General features: G+C 42.9%; 1 protein-coding gene across 1 annotated transcript; it reads right to left on the reverse strand.

Annotated features, from left to right (window-relative positions):
- Nucleotides 1-20,268: 20,268 nt before the first annotated feature.
- On the reverse strand, nucleotides 20,269-24,441 carry edn1 (endothelin 1). Its single transcript, XM_008422920.3, has 5 exons — nucleotides 24,143-24,441; nucleotides 23,873-24,023; nucleotides 22,949-23,083; nucleotides 22,769-22,843; nucleotides 20,269-21,597 (listed from the first exon to the last, which is right to left on the reverse strand). Exons 1-5 carry the CDS (start codon nucleotides 24,261-24,263, stop codon nucleotides 21,456-21,458), a joined length of 624 nt encoding a protein of 207 aa, XP_008421142.3. The 5' UTR covers nucleotides 24,264-24,441; the 3' UTR covers nucleotides 20,269-21,455.
- Nucleotides 24,442-24,711: the final 270 nt, after the last annotated feature.

Here is a 24,711-nt window from a genome sequence, read left to right on the forward strand (position 1 = left end):
CACAGTGGTGCAGTGGGTAGAGCTGTTGCCTTGCAGCAAGAAGGTTCTGGGTTCGATTCCCGATCTTTCTGCATGGAGTCTCCATGTTCTCCCTGTGCATGGTGGGTTTTCTCCAGGTACTCCGGTTTCCTCCCACAGTCCAAAAACATGACTGTCAGGTTAATTGGCCTCTCCAAATTGCCCCTAGGTGTGAGTGTGTGTGTGCATGGTTGTGTGTCTCTGTGTTGCCCTGCGACAGACTGGCGACCTGTCCAGGGTGACCCCGCCTCTCGCCTGGAACGTTAGCTGGAGAGGCAGCAGCACCTCCTGACCCCACTGAGGGACAAGGGTGTAAGAAAATGGATGGATGGATGTTCACTAACTCTTTAGCTAATGCTAAACATCAGTCTGTTTCAATGAGACATGCTACAACACAGTATGTCGCCCTCAACAGGATCAGATCTGTTACTACACACGTTGGTTTACGCTTCAGGAAATTATTCTTTCATTCATGGTTTAAATTTTATAGTTGTTGGGTTTTACTAACTCTGTTACTGATTTAACTCTGGGCCTGATATTATCTCCAATGGCCTAATAATGCTAAAGCGCTAAACCAACATGGTATTTAACTGAAGCTAATGCTAACTTCAACCATGTAAATTAGCACTTTAGAAGTTGCTAAGTGTTTTCAAAGCTAGCAAAACATGCTAAGTCCTTATCTAGCTCCTCTGTTAGCTCCTTAGCAAAGTGAGCCCACCACCAAGGTGTTCTACATGTAAGTATGAGTCCATCTATTTGACACCTGGGTCCAAACTGGGTCATCATCAGAACACAGAACCTGAGCAGAGCAACAGAAATGCTGAAAAGAAAATAATTAGAACGGCCTAGTCAAAGTCCAGACGTCATTAAAATGCAGAACATATCTGCAAACTTTAATGAACTGAAGCAACTTTGTGAAAAGATCCTGATGTGATTCCTTTGAAGTTATTAGTTATCTCTGCGCCCTTTGAACTTCGCTAAGGCCTGTGACCTCTGACCCCTTGCTGACCCACTGAGCCCACCATGAGAAGAAGCCGTCGCTTGACGCCTGCGGCCTTCTCCGCAGTTCGGCAGCAGCACAAGTTTATGGCGCTCCTGTTGTTCCGCTGCGTCTTTCATGGTTTAATCAGCCTGCCGGGGGTCTGACCTCTGACCCCTGGGTTCACCTCTGACCAGGATCCTGTTGCCAGGCGCTCTCTAAGTGACAGGTCAGGAATTAGCAGGTGCTAGTTTTACAAACTGAAGGTAACAGCAGAGCTTTGCCAAGATATTTCATGCTCAGTGAGGCTTCCCATTACATCAGGGGGTGACTGGGAGGGGCGACTGGGAAGACTGGGGGCTGAGGAGGCTGCCAGTGAAACCAGCATCAGATGAGGAATGTGGATAACTCTGTTTGTCAATGAAAGATGATGCAGAGCCAGAGCGAAACCGCGTGTTCAGATGTTTTATTGCTCGGAGTCATGAAGGCAGGAAAGATCCTCAGGGTGTGAAAACTTTCTGTAAAAACATCACAAAACACGGCGCCAATACTTTTATTCAAACTGAAGACCTCTGCAGCTGTTTCTCATAAAAATCTCTATTTAAACATTGTGGCGTCGGAGCTCAAGCTGAACCAGAACAGCAGCAACATTTAAGCTAATTCTGATGCTGCGTCACAAAAACTGTATATTTTGGTTCTTTTCTTCCATGGAGCCATCTCAAGAACTGGTCCTGATCAGTTTGCCCAGGTTGGGGTAAGAAACTCCAACCAGGCGGGTTTCAGTCTTGATTTAAAGGAACTCGGTGTTTCAGCTGTTTTGCAGTTTTCTGGAGGTTCGTTCTGGATTTTTGGAGGTCTGGGATCAGCAGTCAGCTGGTTCTGGAGATGCAGATCTTTACTGTATTGTGGTGCTAAACCATTCAGTGATTTCTAGACAAGCAGCAGTGGTTGAAAGTCTCTTCTCTCTGTGAAGGACTGGGTGTTGTGCTCCGTCTTCCTGGTTTTAGTCAGGACGCCAGCAGCAGCAGCAGCAGCGTTCTGGATCAGCTGCAGCTGGAGGATTTTTTAGGCAGACCTGAGAAGACACTGTCGCAGTAATCAATGCCACTAAAGATGTTTGAGTTGCAGAGACATCAGTCCTTTAAACCTGGAAATGTTTTTCAGGTGACAGAAGACTGACTGTTTCTGTTGCTCTGAAGGTCCAAGCCCAGATTTCAGCTGATCTCTGGTTTCCAGCTGTAATAACTGACTTTAGGTCGTTCCTCTTTGTGTGAGTGACTGAAATCAACCGCGTGTTATAAACACTGACTTGTTTTGATGTTATTTTGTAATCGGATGAAGTTGTGAAAGCGAGGCAGAGTTTTCCCGTCTTCCCTGTCAGATTCGTTCCCTCTCCGCTGCTCGGTGGTTTCTAACAAACAAAGTGATGTTGGAGGCGCAGCCCTTCACACCTTCTGCAGGTGAACTGCTGGGAACAAACCCTGCATTAGCTGCCATTCAGCAAACCAAATGAGCCAGAATGAGTAAAGCTCAGGGAATTAAATGCGTGCAGCGTTCTGGATTAGCTGCGACTTTAAGGTATTTTCTGTGTCAGTAAAAGTCGGATCATTGGGAGCTCAGATCGGCAGGAATGGAATGATTCCTGCAGCGCCGATGTTTACTCTAAAGTGTTTTTCCAGGGTGTGTTTGGATTGAGACTCGCTTCAGGGTAACAGTTTCATCCGATACTATCGGCGTCCTCTGGCGTTACCGCGGGTTTATCTGCACATCAGGTGAGACTTTACCCACAATTCACTGCAAGGTGTTGATAGCATCACCGAGGTGTTGAAATGCAACCAGCACTGAGGGATCAGTCGAAAAGAAACAAACAGCTCAGAATCACCAGGCTGAAAACATTGTGGCGGCCATTTTTATTCTAATTTAAAATGCTTATTTTAAATCTTTATAATTTACACATGAAATGTTTCCGTAAAACAAAGTAGAAAATAACAATTTATTGAACTTCCTCAGATATTTTTCGTCTTAAAAGAAACATGTATGAGTTTCTAACGTTTTGTTTTATACTTTGTTGTGTAAAAAATGTTTTTAGTCTCAATCTGAGCAACAGAAATGAGAAGCGTAAACTCCTTCCCATCTCTAGCCCAGTTTAATCACTGGTTCCAGAGTCTGTTGAGTAAACAGCTCCGGATGTTTGCAGCACAACTTCAGTGATACTAAGATCTAAGTAATAAACGTGGCTAATAAAGGAAAAACGACCTAAAGTCAGTTATTACAGCTGGAAACCAGAGATCAGCTGAAATCTGGGCTTGGACCTTCAGAGCCACAGAAACAGTTGCAAAGTCAGTCTTCTGTCACCTGAAAAACATTTCCAGGTTTAAAGGACTGATGTCTCTGCAACTCAAACATCTTTAGTCGCACTGATTACTGCGACAGTGTCTTCTCAGGTCTGCCTAAAAAAATCCTCCAGCTGCAGCTGATCCAGAACGCTGCTGCTGCTGCTGGCGTCCTGACTAAAACCAGGAAGACGGAGCACAACACCCAGTCCTTCACAGAGAGAAGAGACTTTCAACCACTGCTGCTAGTCTAGAAATTACTGAATCCATCAGCTGGAGGTTTGAATCTTAAACTGCAGCCATGCTGGATATCTGAAATATTACGAATGAAGATACATAAAAGATGTAGCATGTATGCTAGCTGACATGCTGTTGGCTGGCATTTGGAAAGCAGCCAATCCAGGAGTGTCACTCGTTTTCCTTGGTGCTGATTGGCTGATCCCTGATAATGTTAGCATGTGGGTTAGCGCTGAGACGGTTTCCACTGGCGTATCGAAGCATTTTCAGGTACGTTTTGGTGTTTGAAGCGTTTTTATTTCTTGGTGGCGTTTGAATCCTCTTGACGTTTTGCAGAAATGTTTTTACTCCAAACTGCAGATTCTTTTGAAAACAGGTGAAGTTTTTGGAACAAAGCGATGTTCTCTGACGTAACGATTCAGGTGAAGTTAGTTTGGAGAAAACCAGTTTGTCTCGTCTCGTTACTGGTTTCCGCTCATCATATTGATATTATTGAACTCTGAGATATTTCGTGCACCATGACCAGGCGATAGCTGAGTCGTCTGTTCCAGCAGAATCAGCTTGTGAAAGGACCAATGTGCTGAAAACAGTTCGAACTTCATATCTGAGGGATTCCCGCTACGTTTTCTTCCTCCTGAAGTCTGAAAAATTGGACACGTGGTTTTCAAAGCTTTAAAAGTCCTTTTGTAAACCTTGCAGCTATTTTTGCTGTAAGGCCGGATGTGTGGTGATGTGAAGCTTTCGGGACGTGTCTTGGTTGCTGCGGACGCTGCTGTCTCCATGTGGGACGTCCTCCTCTAACCTTCCCTTTATTCCCGTCATCCTTTCAGTCCTTTGTCCTCGGCTCTCGTCTTCCTCCGGCCTTTCAGGACCCGGCGCTCTTTTCAGGTTCAGTGACCAACAAACATGCAGCACAATAGTTTAAGGCAGAGAAATGCACTAGAGCCACTTCCTGTGCAGAGACATCCCCACCAGTACTGACACCTGAAAATGTTTGACAGAAGTTTAGCTTCTTGTTCATTTCTGTAAAATCAGGCGCAGTCTCTCCCTGCCGGAGGCTTATTGTTCAGGCCGACCGCCGCTGTTGTCCAAACGCTCATAAAAACACACAGAGACAGAGTTTAATGGAGCATGGTGAATGATTTCTGCAACTTTCTGCCCAATTTAATACATGGTTGCATCATGTCAAAGCCTCTAAATCCAGAAGTTTTTATTTTGAGCGTTGATTGATGAGGAATGACTCACCGATGAACCAGATTCTGCAGAATCCAGAGAAAGTTTTGGCTCTTTGTTTTGGTTTTATGGACCAGAAACGTTAAGATCCATCCATTTGTTCCACCAGCTGCCCAATAAAACCAACGCTGATCCCAAGCTGAGCTAAACACGGGGAAACTTCACGTGAGGAGGCTGCAGCAGATTCATGTTAAATCAAAGAAAACACTTTGGATCTGAGGCACAAACTGGATTTGATCAATTCATCAAGTGTTTGGTTTTTGAAGATTAAACCTCATTAAAATTAACTTAAATTGATTTGAATTCATAAAGAATCATTGAATTGGGGCTTGTATACTTTATCTGCATGATTTCATTGTATTCCTTTGAACTTAAATGACTCGGACCTAAAGGTTGATCTGAAATATCAAAAATCACCTAAACTTTAATTTTAAACGCTTTCAGATGACATCACAGCTTGGAGGCGGAGCTACAAAGGCCAGTCAGACCAATTAAAACCTGCTACTGGTTTAGTTTAGGATATAAAAACTGAACTCGATATGAAGCTCATGAAGTCAAACATGAGCGTTTTTCCAGTTTTTCTCTGAAGCTGTTTTCAGTTTTATGTTTTTTCTTTGTTTTTTTTGTTTTTTTTAGGAAAACTCGATCTAAATGTTCTGATCTGGAGTCGGAGTTAAACACAGAGGAATCTCGTCTATAAAGCTGCTATTCATGACCAGTTAGACGAGCTGGATGACTTCAGGTACCTCTGAGGGTGAGGCAGAGGAATCCGGCTCTTAAGTATTTTTAAATCTGTAATTAGGCGTACCAGAGCACAATGGAGAGTTAAAAGCTACTTCACTGTTTCTGGTCACAGCATTGAGGAAAAGCTAAAAGTGTAAAACAAAATGTAAATGTTCATTGGGAATGTAATGCAGAGAAACTTCTGTGTTTCCAAAATGTACCCCGCAAAAATCAGTGAGTTTCCTGTAAAATAGAACCATGTTTTCGGTCCCTTTGGAGCTCCGTAGTTAAAGATGAACTTTGCTTTATTTTCACACAGTCAGTGTTTAATTTATTTAGATTTTCTCAGAGTTCAGCGTAGCAGGTTCAGAAAAATATTCAGAAAATTACAGCAGTTTATTTTTTAACACATTAAACTCATAAATCTACAGTGGCGTGAAAAAATGTTTGCCCACTTTCTTGCATGTTTGTCACTTCAGTGTTTCAGAAGATTTCACCAATTTAAATATTAATCAGAGACGACACAAATACACACAAAATGCAGTTTTTAAATGAGGGAGAATAACATCCAAACCTAAGAGACTCTGTGTGAAAAAGGCAACAAAAATATTGTTTTGTAAAAGATGCCGTATGCAGGATCGGTTTCAGAAAAGTTTTCATCCACATGAACATGAGCTGATCCGCCACTGATCGCTGTTTTAAGCATGCCAAGCCCATAGGGGGCAGTGTAGCGTGAAACTAAAACCTGCCAGCCAATCAGATTGCTTCAAAACAACCACGACTTCCTGTTAGGAATTAAAAATGGCGCCAGGCGGTTCATTATGAGGACAGAAGTAAAAGTTTAACTACTTTTAAAACATTCTGATGTTGATTGGAATCATATTAATGCAAATATGTGGAGAAATTGTTGCGTTATTTGTTGTAGACTGTTATGTGCAGCACCATAAATCTCTTTATAATATTCTTCCAGCTAAATTTAATGCAACTCCTCAATATTCAGGCTAAATTTTTATTACTTTTTAAATTCTTTGTAAGTTCAGTTCCACAAGTTTCATCTCAATTTGAGATAAATTCAGATTTAAACAGAACACATGTTACTGTGATTTTGTTTTAAAACCTGCAGCTCCAGATTTCAGACTCTGACTTGAGGATAAAAACTGGAGGTTTACAAAAAACCTTGATCCTCCCTCAGCTTTTTATCGTTGAATAAAACTCCTCGACTGCCTTAATTGTCCTAACAAGGTGATGCTGAGGGGAACCACCTGAATTCTGTAAAATAAACCAGCGTCTCTATATGTTAGCGTCGTCTCTGTGATGCGGCAGCGTGGTTTTGTTTTATATTTATTCACTGATATCTTTCTGGAAATAGATGCTCTGTGTGTACACAACATCAGTGGAAACAACCTGATTACCGGGGAACAAGCTGGTCAGTGTTTACACTTGACAAGAAGTGAGTTTATTTTGGATCCTTATCCAGAAGAGCCGTGTTTTGGTGCAGAAAGAGTCGCCGATAACCAACCATGTGCTTCCTTCATCCTGAACTTTACTACAGCCATCAAACAAGATTTGTGTACTTCTCCCTTCACTTCCAGGTCCAAACAGAAACCGTTCGAGTGATAAGCTGCTCTTAATTTATTAGATCTTCGGTCATGTCAAAGAGTCAGATAATCCAGAGTTCAGAGGTCGTCATGTGCAGATTGAACTGCTGCTGCACCTGGATGAGCCTCAGAATATTTCACTAAAGTAGATTCATCATAATTTAAAGTTCACCTGGGGGGTTAAAGCTCCTCTGTGGGAACATTTGGTAAAAATTGAACTGTTTGGACACAAAGATTCACTCACATTCAAGGTGAGGTTTGCTGAACCAACTCTAAAGCACGGTGGTGGTAGCATCATGCTACGTTTTACAACCGGTGGTACTGGGGAACGAAGCGCCTCTACGCTTAAACTTCCCCTGAAATGAGCAGATAGATGGCTGAAACTTGGACCCAGTTGGGTCCAACAGAACCAGATCCAGGCTGGTTCTGGGACGGATGAAAGCGGCTAACAACAAGCATCTGGAATCGACTCACCAAACCTTCAGCCTCAAACCTGGTGGACATTTATGAACCAGGTCCTAAAATAAAAGGAAAAAAATAATCCAAAAATGGCATTACTTCTGCCAACAGAGGTCAAAGGTCAAATAAAACGATGGCAGAAGCTACTAAGAGGCAGCGGCCCAGGTTGCAACCTGGTGGTGTAACGTCAAAAGAACGACTGAAGTAGCTCTCATTTCAATTCCTTGAGGCAAATTATCTGCTTCAAAGCTTCATTAAATCATGTTTCACTATTTAGCGACATGTTTCCCTGCTGGATGATTATCATTACGCTTAAACAGGTAATAAATGCTGAATAAACACTTAATAAAAGCTTAATAGATGCTTAGGTTTTTATTAATAACAGTGTGACCGGTGGATTTCTGCATTGTGTGTGTTGTGTGGTGATCAAACAAACCACAAGACATCAAGTCTGGATTTGGAGGGTCTCCGTTTATTTAATCTGTCAATCGGGAGATATTAGCATTAGCACCTAGCATGTGCTCCAGTTCTCCAACCCGATCTAAATAATAGTTAGCATGCATCAAATGATATAAAGGTGTAATAGCAACTCAAATGAAAATATCCAAACACTTATCATTAATACAGAAGGAAAAATAAACATTTGAACAATATAAATGAAAGGATTACAATAGATTATAAAACTTGCCTCTCCCCAGTGGAAATTAATAACTTAATATTTATAATAGTCCTGGAGGACCCTGAACCAAAGAAGAAGAAAATAAGGCGGAGTTGGAGGACCAAACCTCTTATAGTACACAGAGGACCACAGCAACAGTCAAGTAGAAGCAGACAAATACATAAAAGAACACATTTTGTGGAAATATAAAACTATTAATATAGACCCAGTTACAACAGCTTAATGCCTAATAAAGGCTTAATAAAACCTTGATAAATGCTTAGAACTCCAGCTTTAAAAAGTATTTTGCTTAATAAAAGCTTTATAGATACTTAGTAACTTACTTAATACCTTCTAGATGTTTAATCACTTAATAAACCCTTAATAAACATTTAACAAGTATTCATTAGTAAGTGCTTTATAGACGCTTAGTAAATGCTTAATAAACAAATGTTACACTTGAACCAAGTTCACAGACTTTGGGAAATAAAAACTGTTCAGAAATGTTCTTTGGTCTAAACGCTACGTCAAAAGATTATCTTTTAAATTTCTGGTTTTGTGCAAGAGAATTAAGTAACGGGGATTTTACTGTAAATATGTTTTGTTGTAGTTTTGCGGCAGCTTCCTGTGGCTCGGAGGTTAGCAGACTTCTGCTAACGAGCCTCGCTCCATTCAGGAGTCCTGGGAAAGGGATTTATTTAGAAGCTGCAGGATGGCAGTTTCTCCTGCACAGCATATTTAATCAAAGTCAAGATTTTAATGGCAGCCTGTGCAAAGAACGGGCTGGACGGTCCTTAACCGCGGACTTAAACCAGCGAACCCAAATGTTTGTTTTTACACTCGATTGAAACGAACGTTTTTCAGAAACGTGATCGGAGAAACGCAGGCGTTGTGTCTGGATCGCTGTGTCGTCGTTTCTTTTTGCTTTGCGAATGATCTGTTGAAATGGAGCAGGAACAAAAACAGAATTTCCTCAGAAGATTCTGTGTTTTAGCATCACGGTGTTACGTCATAACCCTTCCCCCTGCTGTCTTTCTGACTGACGCATCGTTTTAGGCTGAAGTTCACTTCGACACCGCGTGTCCGTGTTTGGGTCGCCCCCTTTCGCTCGCGCTCTGTTGACAGAGTTGGAGTTTTGTTTGGGAACAGCTTCGTCATCTCGGCTGCAGATTCTCACAATCTTGTTTGGTTTCATGCAGATTGTGGCGAAGCGGCGAGGAAGGCAGCGGGGCAGAGCGACATGCGGAAGTGGAGAGCCGGAGGTGCTGCAGCAGCAGCAGCAGCAGCACGCGGCGCTGCAGCAGCAAAAGCGTAAACAGAAAAGCAGCAGCCGCCTAATTACAGGCCTCCGATTTCGCCACGAGATGGACGTTAGCATAAACACAGACAAACAGTGGACTGGAAGTCGTATTTTTCAGGCTCTCTGCTGGGTTTTGCCGCCAACGCTCCGTTGAGTAGAACTCGGCCGGTCCAAACAGAACTAAACTGGATCAAAGTGATGAATGTTTACAGAAATTCTGCCAAATGGTGGCAGAGAAGCAGCAGACTTTCACTAAAACACACAAAATTAACACCCACACTCTGTCTGAGCCAGACTTCCTGATTCTACACAAACCTACAGTTTCAAATTCAAAAATACTTTATTGAAATACTTCATTCATTTACGTTGAGGTGTGTACTTTGACTAGGCCGTCTCACCATCTCGATTCTTTCTGTTGTGAATAGCTGCCCTGTTTGGAGTCGTTATCAGCTTCAGCTCTTTAACTGATCTGTGGCAGCAAAACAGGCCCAGACCATCGTCCTCCACCACCGTGCTTCAGAATGCAGCTGCTAGCCAGAATCTTTAGCATGTTTAGCCCCATGCTAGCGCTACCACAACGTGATCCGGAGCAAATGAAGCTTACCTCACAGTCTTTGGTGTCATCTAAATGTGAGAAGATGAAGTCAGATGAAGCAGAAATTGATGAATGTGAAGTCTTTGGTTCCTTCAGATTGCCAGAGAGCGAGAGAGAGCAACCCTTCAAGCAGATAACTGGAGGTTTGAATGAACTACTGAAAAGTTTCTGTTTTCTGAGCTGGATTTAAAAGTGTTGGCTTCCTTTTACTCTGCTCAGAGCTGAAGTTAAATTCACAAACACATTCATTCTGATTCAGCGCCGCTCATGATGCAGCTCTGCTGGCCGCGTTGGTCCTGATTCAGTTCATCCTTTTCTGGTTGATCTGCTGCTGTCAGATTCTCACTCTGCTTCTTGATGCTGCGGAGCTGGAAAGATTTCTGCTCTTACTTTTTTACTTTGAGACAGTTGTGATGATGCGTAACCGTGGCAACTAGGTTTTTTACAACTAAGGGCAGCCAATATGCTGAAAAGCTGAAATAATACCTGAACTACGACCCCTAAACCCAGAGTAGTGAAAAGATTATTACATGCATTGCATCATTTAGAGAAACACGTTGCAGGGTCTGATCCCCTACTCTAACATCTCTCTACTCGGCTTTCTGACCATACAGCCAGACAGAGGGAAGCAGCAAAAGCAAAGGAGGTGGATTAGCAGTGCTAGCTAACAGCTGATGGTGTCACTAAGATCCTTTTACTGTTGATTATCATCTCTGCTTCCTGGATATTGAGCTGTTAGCGTATCATGACAGACATGAGACTCTCATGCAGAAATTAACTAAATATTTTTCATTTTTAAACACTTGTCTTTCTATTACAGGTTTATGACTTTCTCTCACACAGTGTGACGTCTCCTCTGCTCCTTATATGAGTATTTAATGGCTGCTTACTGCAGGAATCCTGAGGAAAATGACTGCTGTTGTAAAAATACTGTTTTTGTTTCTTCTAAATGCTAAAATCATAATTGATCAAACATTTAAATGACCTGATCAGCTCGTCAGTAGTGAATAAACTTTCCCTCAGCTGAAGCAGCCAAATGGTTTCTGATTATCCAGAGAGAAAGTTTAGACTAATGTGTCAATCTCCTCTTTAAAGAGATCACATTGTTCTAACATTTGAAATTGTGTTTAAAAGCTTTGGTTTAAAACCAGGCGGCGATAGCTCGGCGTTTATCTCAGAGATCAAACTGAAACGAGGATGAGGAGAACGTCGGCATGGAAACGAGCAGAACCTGTTTGTGTTTTGGTTTGCTGCAGCGAGGAGGAGGAGAAGAAGTTTGTGTTTGGTATTTTTATTCGCTCCACGTTTCTGTGCAGCCGGCCTGGAGTCCGTCCGGATCAGAACCGGGCCCGTCGCAGAACCAGTGGTCGGGGTTCAGCAGATTCTCTTAGATCCTTTTAGATCATCTGATCTGATGGAGGCTAGCAGAGCTTCCTGATTTCTCCAGATTTGTTTTTCCACAGCTTGTTGATGTTGCAGGAGGTCATTTCTGCTCCAGAGGCGTTTAATTAGCGCAGCTGCGTCTCCACTGACCGAATTACTGGACGATTTGACTTTTCAAAATAAATTAGCTGAATGGAAACCCTGACATTTTGAAAAAATCAGGTTTTGATGCTGAGATGAAGTGGGGGGGGGGGTTCTGATTGTATCAAAATAATTTCTTTTTTTGTAAAATTGCGACGGAAACACTTTTTTTTGTTTCACTCGAGTCGCATGATCAACAACTAGATGTTACTACTGGCAGAAACGACAAAGATGACAACAGGAAATGGTTGGAGGATGATGTGAGATGATCTTATTTGTGTTTCTTACTTAATGGAAACATCGCAATTGCAAAATTGTGTTGTTTTTTTTACATTAGTGGAAAATCTACAAAGTTTTACAAACATTTGTAACAGAAACGCAGCTATTGGCTGAAGCTGAGATGGGAGAAAGGTTTTAATTTAAATTTGTGAATATTTCTGTGTGCACAGACCATGAACTTTATTTCATACCTAAAATAATTAAAATAATCTTAAAAATGACCAAACCTCTGACAGGAAATCATCAGTTTCCCGTTTCCAAGCAACAGTCAGGTAATTATAAACCAGCTTTTTCGGACGGTAAATGAAACGTTACATGACTGATATTAAAGATGATTATTAAATGCTTTTGTATTAATTTAGATGTGATGTCGACTCGTTTGTCTCTTCAGATCTGACTTGTGAAAACAAACCGGCAGAAGCCGCTGCTGCATTTAAACATCAGACCTTTGATGGTTTAATTGCAAACAGACCGAAGTTAATCTGTGGTGAAACGTCTCCTTAACGCGCCGCTGAAACGTCTCCTTAACGCGCCGCTGACGTCCGTCAACATCCACGCTTCCCTCCGGAGCGACGAGCGGCATGTGGACGTTTCCTCTCCTGCGTGGCGATGGAAGCAAACAGCGAGGAAAACAAAACGCTGGCACTTCGCGCGGTGAGGAGGAGGACCTCTCTGTTTGGTACCAACCGGTTCACTGCAACACTGAAACTGCAGAAATCCGTTTAATCCGCCGTTCAACAAATCCTCGTGGAACAAAAAGCGACCCGGTTTTGCTTGACTAGCAGAACACGCCTCAGACAGAATCCGGTGGAAAGCAGGAGTCACTCCGGACAGGAGGAAAGTCTGAGGCAGAGCCGATCCGGTCCGGCGCTGATCTCAACCAGAACCTCTGAAAAACAGCCAGGAGCCTCAGTGGTGCTGAGACACCGGCGGGGTCACACGCTGCTGCGGGACGGCATCAGCACTGCAAAAACACTCAGTCTTAGCAAGTGTTTTTGATTCAGAGCGAATATTTTATTACACTTGAAATAAAACTAACTAACTTTTCAGGCAGGCGCCTGTTCTGGCAGATTAGTTTCTAATTCTTACTAAAAGTTACTTGTAAGTTTATTTTTGTCTTATTTGAAGCGTTCTGGGATATTTGCAGTAGAAACTAGACATAAATACTTAAGATTTTGTTTTTGCAGGGTGTGGTTGTGTTATGTTTTCAGTCCAAATGTTATACTTTCTTATTGCATTTATTGCGAAGATGCATTAAAATCAAATAAAAATTCAACTTTTGCTACTTTTTTCAAGGTTTATTTACAGCAGCAGTTACTTTGGTATCGTAAGTAAATACTAAGGTTGTGTAAGTTTATAATAACATACTGCTGTATTTAGGAATTATTGAGTTAAACCTTTTTATTTCCTGCTATAAAGTTACTTTCAGTTGGTTTCGTCTCAGTTGAAGTGGACCTGAATTACTGGTCATATGTAGTGGTTCTCAGTGGTTCTCAGTGGTTCTCAGTGGTTCTCAGTGGTTCTCAGTGGTTCTCTGTGGTTCTCAGTGGTTCTCTGTGGTTCTCTGTGGTTCTCAGTGGTTCTCTGTGGTTCTCAGTGGTTCTCAGTGGTTCTCATTGGTTCTCAGTGGTTCTCAGTGGTTCTCTGGTTCTCAGTGGTTCTCAGTGGTTCTCAGTGGTTCTCAGTGGTTCTCAGTGGTTCTCAGTGGTTCTCAGTGGTTCTCTGTGGTTCTCAGTGGTTCTCTGTGGTTCTCAGTGGTTCTCAGTGGTTCTATATGGTTCTCTGTGGTTCTCTGTGGTTCTCAGTGGTTCTCTGTGGTTCTCTGTGGTTCTCAGTGGTTCTCAGTGGTTCTCAGTGGTTCTCAGTGGTTCTCAGTGGTTCTCAGTGGTTCTATATGGTTCTCTGTGGTTCTCAGTGGTTCTCTGTGGTTCTCTGTGGTTCTCAGTGGTTCTCTGTGGTTCTCAGTGGTTCTCATTGGTTCTCATTGGTTCTCAGTGGTTCTCAGTGGTTCTCTGGTTCTCAGTGGTTCTCAGTGGTTCTCTGTGGTTCTATATGGTTCTCAGTGGTTCTCAGTGGTTCTCAGTGGTTCTCTGTGGTTCTCTGTGGTTCTCTGTGGTTCTCAGTGGTTCTCAGTGGTTCTCAGTGGTTCTCTGTGGTTCTCAGTGGTTCTATATGGTTCTCAGTGGTTCTCAGTGGTTCTATATGGTTCTCTGTGGTTCTCAGTGGTTCTCTGTGGTTCTCAGTGGTTCTATATGGTTCTCTGTGGTTCTCAGTGGTTCTCTGTGGTTCTCAGTGGTTCTATATGGTTCTCAGTGGTTCTCAGTGGTTCTATATGGTTCTCTGTGGTTCTCAGTAGTTCTCTGTGGTTCTCTGTGGTTCTATATGGTTCTCTGTGGTTCTCAGTGGTTCTCTGTGGTTCTCAGTGGTTCTATATGGTTCTCTGTGGTTCTCAGTGGTTCTCTGTGGTTCTCAGTGGTTCTATATGGTTCTCAGTGGTTCTATATGGTTCTCTGTGGTTCTCAGTGGTTCTCTGTGGTTCTCAGTGGTTCTATATGGTTCTCAGTGGTTCTATATGGTTCTCTGTGGTTCTCAGTGGTTCTCTGTGGTTCTCAGTGGTTCTCAGTGGTTCTCAGTGGTGCTCAGTGGTTCTCAGTGGTTCTCTGGTTCTCAGTGGTTCTCAGTGGTTCTATATGGTTCTCTGTGCGGTTCTCAGTGGTTCTCAGTGGTTCTCTGGTTCTCTGTTCGATTCTCAGTGGTTCTCTGTGGTTCTCAGTGGTTCTCAGTGGTTCTCAGTGGTTCTCAGTGGTTCTCTGTGGTGCTCAGTGGTTCTCAGTGGTTCTCTGGTTCTCAGTGGTTCTCAGTGGTTCTCAGTGGTTCTCAGTGGTTCTCAGTGGTTCTCAGTGTGGTTCTCAGTGGTTCTCTGTGCGGTTCTGCAGCGGTCGTGCGTTTGGAGCTGTCTGTGTGTCTGCAGGCGTTTTGCTTTCCTCATCTCTGCATGTGAGTTAATTTTCCTTTCTGAAGCTGCGGGGATAATTTCTCACATTCTGAACATTCCCCACCTGAACCTGTCAGTGCTCAGCATTTTCTGAATATCTCTGGGATTTTCCTGAGAGGCTCCTCGGTTTTCGTGGTGACAGATCGCCACAGTCGGACCTCTGGCGGGCCGGCTCCGCCCGGCCGGACTCCAAGTCGTGATTAATCCCCCCGCCGGGCCGAGGACGGCTTTCGTGAGATGCTTGGGCACACCTGGGAGTGCTGGCTGGAAAACAGGGCGTGCGGAGGGAGAGCCGGGCCGGTTGGACGTCAGAGGCCGCCGGCCCCGCCCAGACGTTCCTCTCACAGCCTCCTATTGTTCCCGAGCCGAGGAATTCCCGGCGAGTCGAGGAGATTCCTCACAGGGTAACGAGCTGTTATGTTAGCGCTGGCTTTGCAAACGACTCTTGTCTGCTGTCTGGGACGATCCGCTGCACAGAGGGAGGCGTTGTTAGGCTGAGCGGCCAGGTGGGCCGGACTGGACCTGGAGGAGCTGCAGAGACCAGACTGGAGCAGGACCAGACTGGAGCAGGACCAGACTGGAGCAGGACCAGACTGGAGCAGGACCAGACTGGAGCAGGACCAATCCATCAGTCCATCAATACATCAATACATCAGTCCATCAATACATCAATACATAATGTGATAAATTAAAACAAATTCAATAAGTTTTTCGTTTCTGACTGGATGGAAACTCTTCAGTTTCTTTCTTGTTTTGAAGGACAGTTTAGTTTACAGATTCTTCATGATTCATTTTATTTGTTGTTTCTGTTGTTTTTTTTATTTATTTTGGATATTTAAAATGTTTTCCAGTTCCAGTGTTTAAATGTTCATTAGAATTTAACGTTTATGGAGCTGTGAGAATGAGTTCTTGGATTATTATGACATTATCATTATGTTACTGGAAAATGGTCTCAAAACTTTTATCACAATAATTTCTGGGACATTTCATCATCCAGAAACGTTTCTTACGGTGGTGAACGTAACTGAACCTGCAGCTGGTAATAAACTCCACCAGTTTCAATAAAATAGGCAGAAATCGATTTATTATCCAGATTATCAGAACCAGTCAGAACGACATCAACAGGTGCAGAGAGACTCACATTTAATTTATTTATAAAGAACCAATAAACCAAATATAATCTTGAAGGCTTTCATACTTATAAAGTATTATGCAGTGAGTAAAAATTAGATGTAAATAATGTAGAAGAGACAGTTGTTGAAGGGGTTTAATGAACTCTGGATGTGGAAGTTTTGTTTTTATGTTTTAGTGTTATGATGTTATATTTTTGTTTTCTTTTTCTGACATTTTACTTGTTTAAAATAGATTTCATTTAGTTTCATGTGCAGAAAAGTAATTTCAGTTTAATTACATCCTGATTTGTCCTCGTTACCAATCAGAGCACTAAGTTCATCTTATTATTTAAATCAGATTAAAAACCTTCTTTCTAATTTAACCCAGCAAAGCAGCGAGTTGTTGCCTAGCAGCATTCAGTCCTGGATGTAGCGACGGCAACAATCCCTCACACCCAGCATGCATGTGGCGACGGTGGAGAGGAAAACCAGAAAGAAACGTCCAGCAGGACCTGAAAACAGAGCAGAAGTTAGACATTCTGTACTCTCATGCAAAACCACGCAGACTCTCCGTCTGCGCCGATGAACAATTACTCGCCTCAAGTATGTTTTCTGTGCAAATGTGGAACATTTAATGGTAAATAAATAGATTGGTATCAAGTTTTATTTTTAAAGATGCAATAAAAGGAAAATATAAATCTTTTTTTGTTTTTAGAAAATATGTTTTTCTTAGAAATACTCGTGTAAGAAGCATCAAAGTGACACAGTGCTGTACTTTCTGAGTGATTCAGCCGATGTGTTCACGATTTCAGGCAGTCGGGACATTGAAACAGTTTTTCCTGACGCAGCGGGTCACGGTGACGTCACACCCTCGGTCCCAATAAACACAAACAGGAGCTCATCAGATGATGCAAATTTCAAAGATCTGCAAAATCACCTTATTTTTCTCACATTCAGATCTCCGTGTTTTCAGCAGAGGTGATCAGAAAAGACATGGCCAAGAATAACTGCCGTTTTAACCTTTAACCTCTGAGTTTTTGTGTTTTCTCTGAGCTTTGCTCGCTCTGACTTCAGGCTAAATGTTTGACTTTGTTGAGAAATAACCGCTGTTTAATAGCATTGCTAATGTCTCTCCATCTGGTTTCATCGACGGGTCAGCCCTCGATCAGCAGTGGCTGTTTCTTTATTTTTAGTTTCTGAGGAATCGCTGAAGATCCTCGCAGTTTTCTGAGGTTTGGTTTCGATTCTTAGACGAAACAGAAGGAGCCGTGGAGTTGTTGCTAATCTGAGGTGGGTTTTACACCTGAGTTATGATGCATAAAAAAATCTCAGCCTTGCAAAAGCTCACGCAGTGCAAACTTTCATTTGCTTTCAAATGAAGCTTAAACTCTTAAACTGTGGTGGAAAAGTAAATATTGAAGTGTTTGAGAAACTTTGCTGCGTTTTGTTGCTGCATGCGGCGGCACATCTCCGTCTGCGAAGCGGCGTTTGCAGCGTGATTGTCTCCTGCGGCAGACATGTCTTCAAGCTGCTCCGCAAACAAACAGCGGCTCTGCCGGGGAAACATGACCTCAGTATTATGTTTAGGCTCTGCAGGCTGCAGCGTTTGTCACGATAGCGCCTGCGGCGCACAATCCTCCGCAGATTTGTTTGCTAAATGGGCCGGACAGATTAGAAGCTCTCAACGGTGGATAGTTTTCCGCTGCCAGTCGCAGCAGATCCCTGATGAGTGACGGCTGCAAGACGCAGGCGTGTCGGCGTTTGAACCGAGCCCAAAAACAGCTTGTATGACAGTCATTAACCGGGAGGGACAGATTCACGCTGCTCCTCAAAGCCTCACGTCCCAGAGCCAGAAAGACCCGCCACGCGTTAATCTGCGCCGCGTCCGGACTTGTCAGGGAGCGTTGAGGAGCTGCTGCACCGCGGGACGGAGAAAATGACTGACTGAAATGGGGCCTGTAATGAAAATGACACATTTTGCACCTTTTCGTACGTCCATGTGGGTCTCACCTGCTTCTGAAAGCAACCAAACGTTTTGAAAAGAAGTTCATTCCTGAATATCCTAAGTTAAAGATTTTGGTGACAGGAAAATGTTTCAAAATCCTTCCAGATGTAACGTCACACTGCTCGTTACCTAGCAACCCCAGCGAAGACCAGGCTGTCACCTAGCAACCCACGCTGAGGTCCAGCATGTTTGGTCAGCTGATTTTACGGCTATATCCAAATCCAAAAGTACTTCATTGCAGTGAAATGTTGTTGTAACTCATTTAATTAACAGGAATGCTCTCCTGTAGCAGTCTGTGTTGCAACAAATTTGAAGAAGCCTCTGACTGAAGACGCTCTGTTCCTGGATCGTAACTTCTCTAATCTAAGAATGATTTTCAGAATGAAGTGAGCATGTTTTGTTTAGGCCAGAAGAAGAAGCGTCACCTTTGCGCTGATTTTCAGCAGAGTGGGTTTGTGGTGAGGCGATGAGGCGATGAGGCAGTCAGCTGCTGACCTGGATCTGAGAAAATAGCTGCTGAGTTTTTCTGAGGATCATTACAGGGTGGAAACCAACACGGAGCTGGATGTGTGTTTAAATCCGGCCCGCTGACTGAATCCGCTCCGGGATCATGACAACCTGTTTACTCTGATTTGGTTCTGAGATTAAAGAGCGGCGGCCGCTCAACACGCTGCTCCTCTTCTCCACAAACTTCAACTCTCACTTTTGGTTTTGCTGCTTCATCTCTGATCTGGAGGTGAAATAAACACGTCTGGACTCGTTGCAACCGCAGAGTTAGTGGCAGCATTATGAACATTAACAGATTATTAGTTGCATAACAAGAAGCGTCATCAGCAGCACTGAACGAGAATAAATTCCTGTTTTTATAGCACTGCAGCTGACATTCCTCAGAGTTACAAGTTGCCTTCTTATAATATTCAGGATACATCCCCAGATTGTGCAGCTTACTTTACAGTAATTTACGGTTCACTTTTTTAAAACTGCAAATTACTTTCCCGCGTTTCCTGGCCGCATACTTTAATGTTAAGGTTGCATTTCTGAAACTTACATGTTGCTTAAATTAGTTAATTTTGGAAATTCTAGGTTGCTTTTCTGGAACGTAAACAGAAAATTCCTGAAACTTACAGTTTGTTCTTCACAAATTATATATTTATTTCAAAAGAGACAATGCATATCACATCATATGTCAGAGTAAAGGTTTCATCTGCAGGCGCTCAGGATGCAATCTGACACGTTAGCAGGATTCTTCCATCAAAAAGACAAAGCAAATAAAAACCAGGTTACTAATTTAAAGAGAATTAAAGCCACTTTACATGAAATTACAAGCTACTTTCCAGGATTTCTTGTATATTTTTTCAAAGCTTAATTTCCTGAAACTTACAAGCTGTTTATAAAATATTCAGCGTTAATTCACATACCGTTCAGCTCACTTTACGGTGATTTGTGAGTTTTAGGAAATTATACGTTACTTTTCTCAAATCCACAGATTCCTTGATGATAAATTTCTGAAACTTACAGGTTAGTTTTCCAGAATATCCTGTTACGTGTCCGGGACTTGGGAGGTTTATTATTTAAACGTACCTTCCTGAAACCTTCGGGTTAGTTTGGGAACAAACCGATGGAGCTCAGGTTCCATTCAGAGAATAAAACCCACAAACGTTTGTGTTGCTTCTCCAGAACTTTGTTCCTGAAACCTTCAGGTTTCTGTCCTAGAACTGATTCTAGAGCGGCTCCAGGTGTAACTCTGGGCCGGTGCCAGAGCTACAGAACCGGCTCGTCTTGGTTCTGTGCAGGTTAAACATGGTGGGTGATGACGGGGCTCAGTGGAGACGTGTGGTGATGTTTGCAGCAGGTTTGTTTTTCAATGAGCCTCAGTATTTCCTTGTATTTTGGGTTTTTCAGCCTCATGGATTCTGATTCCCAGTTAAAACAGTCGCAGCTCCGAATAGTCTGGAATATCATCAGCATCGTGTTTGGATATTTCTAGCTGTTTTTGAAGGTTTTTGTTTCATGCTCATCTTGATTTCTGATCATCTGAATCATATTTATGGATTTTTTTCTGACGTGTTTTCATGAAAACTTTGAGCTTTTCGGAACTTGAATCCTTCTGGATTCTGGTTTTGGTTTCTGGTGGTAATTTAGTGAAGTTCTGCTCAGATTTCCCCTGTTTGGATCCACAGCCAGATGGAAAAACATGCGACAGTAACCATGGAGACGGTCTGTTAGTGATAAATAAATTTATTGGCCAGAATTCGGCACCATTTCACAGAAATGAACCCGACAAACATGAGACGGACCAATATGGCCTCCGCAGGAATTAATAAATAAATCAGAGAGGAAAACATAAATTACAGGAGTGAAGAGAAAAAAAAGTCCAGCGGTTCTGGTTTCAGTCGAGTCCGAGGAAAACCGGAGCACCTTCACCGACATCATCATCATCATCATCATCATCATCATCATCATCATCATCATCAGCTCCTCTTCCTCGCGTTTATTTTGAAATGCTTCTTTCAGAGTCCCACTTTCAGTCCGAGTCGTTTTCCAGATAAAAAACGGCCTCGAAACGGAAAACATGGAGCGGATCAGGAAAACATGGAACGGATTGGGAAAACAGGAGCGGATCAGGAAAACATGGAGCGGATCGGAAAAACATGGAACGGATTGGGAAAACAGGAGCGGATCAGGAAAACATGGAGCGGATCGGGAAAACATGGAACGGATTGGGAAAACAGGAGCGGATCAGGAAAACATGGAGCGGATCGAGAAAACATGGAGAGGATCAGGAAAACATGGAGCAGATCGGAAAAACATGGAGCAGATCGGGAAAGCATGGAGCGGATCAGGAAAACATGGAACGGATCAGGAAAACATGGAGCGGATCAGGAAAATGTGGTACAGTTTCCAGCATATTTTAGATTTAAACACTTAACTTTAGTTAAAAATAATTTTTTGGACTTTAAATACATTTCAGACAATATGAAAATCTTACTGACCAAATAAACAGTTTTCGTCTTAAAAATACAAACTATTTAAACTTCTAACATCATTCAGGCTGTAGAAATAACAAGTAGATGAAAAAAAGCTTTCAGGATGAAAATCAGATTTTCTTCTCTGGATCTCGATTTCTTGCATCCTACATGGGATGCATCTTTTGAGTCATAGAAAACAAAGATTTGTGTCTTTGACCAAGAAATATTGAGGTTTTGCAACTCTTCCATGCTTCCCGTGAGACTGTGGCTGGAATCCCTGAGTCTCTGTTTGCTCTGTGGGAGTCGGGTCCAGGTGTTTTCCACCTGCGGGGGACCGCTGCAGCCCAGGGGCCCGCTCCTGGCCCCTGGCGCCGCTCAGCTCCGATACGGCCCTGCTGCCGTGTGTTTCAGTCTGAGCTCTGAGGGGATGCGTCCCATTTAGGATGCGGAGCTGTCGCCCTGCCACGGTCTGGCCCGGTGACGCCGCCGCGCCGGCCATTTCTCCAGCATCAGGCGGATCCGCCGGACCGGTCCGAACACGGCGGGCTGGACCCGGCTGGCGGCGCTGGCGCCTTCAGACCTGCAGAGGAACAACAGTCATCAGAAACCAGAACCAGAAACTTTACTGAAGAATCTATTTATAGAAACAGAACGCACAAAGTCTAAGCTCCGCCCACAAAAGCAAACAGGAAGCAGGTCAGGTGACAGGAAGGAGTTCAGGGAGTTTTTCACTCTCTCTGTTCTAATGAAGCATACTGCTGGAAAAATATTTCAACTATGGATGCCAGCAGAAAATTCAGGTTCTATGATTTTTCATTTTTCCCATTAAACGGTTGAATTTCAGGATGATGAATATTTTTCAAGATGGCTGCCATTTTTGAGCCTTTAAAGCCAATTCTTGCCATAAAATGTTCCCCATTTTCATGTATTGGATGAAGTTTATGTTACATCAAGTTTTTGACTTTGGTCATTTGATTCATGCAACTTTAAAGTGATTATATGAATAACAGTCAGGAACTGGAAGGAGATGAAGATGAGACGCACACATTCGTCTCAGTGGTTAGCGTTAGCTTACCTATTTTTTGTGTGTTTAGCGGTTTAGCATTAGCTTCCACTAATTTTTTGTGTCTTGTCGTTTAGCGTTGGTGGAGTTAAATTCTTGTTTAGCAAGTTTGCTAATAGCTACTGCCGATTTTAGTGCAAATATATATTCTCCATTAAAACCATGGCGGCCATTTTGAAAAATGTCCATCACAAAAAGGAAACACAAGATCAAGAAAATATGATTTCTATGCTACAAAAAATTTTTTTTTTGATTCTGGGATTTTTAAAAGTTTTCCCCAGAATTTACTGTTTTTATGAATTTCTTTCCTTTAGAGTGTTTCCTTCTGGATTTTCCAGATTCTTAGAGTTTTCTGTATATTTATAGATGTTCGGTTCAGGAGGACTCAGATTTGGTAACTTATGTTTTTCACCAACATTTTAGTCACCAAACTGCAGCAGCTGCAGGTGTTTGTTCCTCCTTATGTCGTCATTAAAGTCATGTGATGGATGGACGTTTGAGACCAGAACCGGTCCAGAAGGCGGGAAACATGAGCGAGGCGGGTAAAGTTCTGGTCGGATCCAGATTCCCTGAACGAACCGGGACTGCTGTGCGAACATGACGGAACATCCGGGAAGAACCCGGAAGTTCTGCAGGAACACCGGCTGTTCCAGGATGTTCCGATCCACCTGTGTTCTGTTTGACTCACCTGTCGGGTTCGCCCGTGTCTTCTGTCCGCGCGTGACCTGGGGAGCGCAGGCGTGCGCCCGTCGCCATCTCTGACCTGCATTGCACGAGATCACATTTCAGTCAGCGCCACGCGCACAAACCAGTTCTCTCGATCACGCAGGTGCCTCAGATGTTGTTGTTGTTGTTGTTGTTTACACACCTGAGGCAGAAGTTCACGCAGCTGTTGTCATTTCCATGCAGACACCGACATCTGGGCGCGCGCGTGGTTGCCGTGGAGACCGACAGGTCGCGCTTCGCCCGGGGCGCGTTCCCGAGTCCGTAGGAGACCACGCGCCTGGAAGGAGAGAAGATTTCAGATTAAAATGAGACACAATGAAATAAACAAACATAAAGGAATAAATCTGCTTCTTAGTGCGCCACAAACATTCCTGCGCATGCGTAATACCGCAAACAAGGCTTGGTTATTTTGTAGTTTTGGACGTTTTATTGCCATCATTCAGAGCTCATGATTTAAAGTCAATTCTTATCATCTGTTCACGTTTACATAAATAAATAAAATAATAATAATTTTCTACCAAAATAATTTATTTCTTTGTTTTGTTTTCAATCAGAGCCTAAAAATCTATCAAATTTTAGAGGATCGGAACCAAATGACATGGAAATGATAAAATCGTAATAAGTTTAATATTCAGTTACTAAAAATATTTCAGATTTAAATAATTTAATGATCATTTTCTTATTTCTCGAAAAGCGAAATTATAAAGGAAATAAGATTAAAACACGAAGCTTTTCGTGGGGAAAAAACAAAAAAGGAATAAATTTACAGCTAAATAGTTTCTTTACTTACTGCATATAAAGAGTCTGACTAAATAACAATAATTACGTTTTTAAAAGTATTAAGTATTTAATTCAGCTGTTAAAATATATTTTTTTCTGCGTGCATCATTTGATCCACTTTGTTTATTATTGTTTAACTGAAAGCTGAGATGTTCTGATGGAAGTTCGGTTTAAAAACACAAACTTGGTCTTCAGTTTTCAGCTCAAAGTGCCGCAGCAGAGTTCTGCGCAAACAGCGGCAGGTTGGTTTGGATGAAACCCGGACCGAACCTCCAGCTGCACTCACTCAGGTGTGTTGACCCAGATGATGTCCAGGTGGCAGAAGTAGACGCACTCCTTGTCCAGGAACGTTGCGCAGGAGCAGCGCTTGTTGCGCACATGGCGCTGCGCACTGGCAGGTGCGGCTGAGCGCGTCTCTGCGGCAGGCGCACACAGAGCTGGAAGGAAAGCAGAGAAACGGCGTGAGGTTTAGTTTTGTTGCTTTCTGCGTGTCGGAACCGTTTCAGCCGTCCGGAACCGCTCGGTTTACTGAGCATGCTCAGTGGGAGCCAGTTACCTGCGCAGAGCGTCACGCACAGCGCGGAGATCCAGAGTTTAAAATCCATCTTTTGTGAAATGAGTGATAATCCGCAGAGGAACCCGAGCTGAGCATGAATCCTGTTTCTGTGGCTCCACATGTGCAGCGCTGCGGCTTTATAAGCAGCCTCTTCCTCTTCTCCCTCCTCTTCCTCCTCCCTCTGAAGTTTGTTTGTCCCTGTGGGGTTTCCACTGCGCTGCAGCTTCCACCCAGCAGGCGGCGCACTGTCACAGACCCAAGAACGAGGCCAAAATCAGAGACTTTATGAACCTACAGGCGTCATTCTGGGCCATTTAGCCAAAAAAACTGAGGATTTATGTTCAGGAGATGGAATAAAAAACTAAAACTAAACAGATTTAACTCTCAAACATCATTTAGAAAAGATTGAGAACAAAAAAGTACGACAAAAAAGTAAAAACTAGAAAAAACCGACTCTGTTCTTCACTATGTAAATCATAAATCCCACCGTTATTCAACACGTTCACAGACTAGAACACTCCTCTGGTGCAATAAGTAAAAATGAACACTAAAAATAAAATATGCATAAA

The sequence above is a fragment of the Poecilia reticulata genome, chromosome 11 (assembly GCF_904066995.2).
Source record: "Poecilia reticulata chromosome 11, P_reticulata-male-v2, whole genome shotgun sequence".
NCBI classification, from domain to species: domain Eukaryota; kingdom Metazoa; phylum Chordata; class Actinopteri; order Cyprinodontiformes; family Poeciliidae; genus Poecilia; species Poecilia reticulata.

Coding starts and splice junctions, on each gene's coding strand:
- edn1 (XM_008422920.3), bottom strand. CDS start 24,263: ATGTGGAGCCACAGAAACAGGATTCATGCTCAGCTCGGGTTCCTCTGC. Junction 24,024..24,142: donor GTGCGTGACGCTCTGCGCAG/GTAACTGGCTCC, acceptor CTTTCCTTCCAG/CTCTGTGTGCGCCTGCCGCA. Junction 22,844..22,948: donor TGCGTGAACTTCTGCCTCAG/GTGTGTAAACAA, acceptor CGTGCAATGCAG/GTCAGAGATGGCGACGGGCG.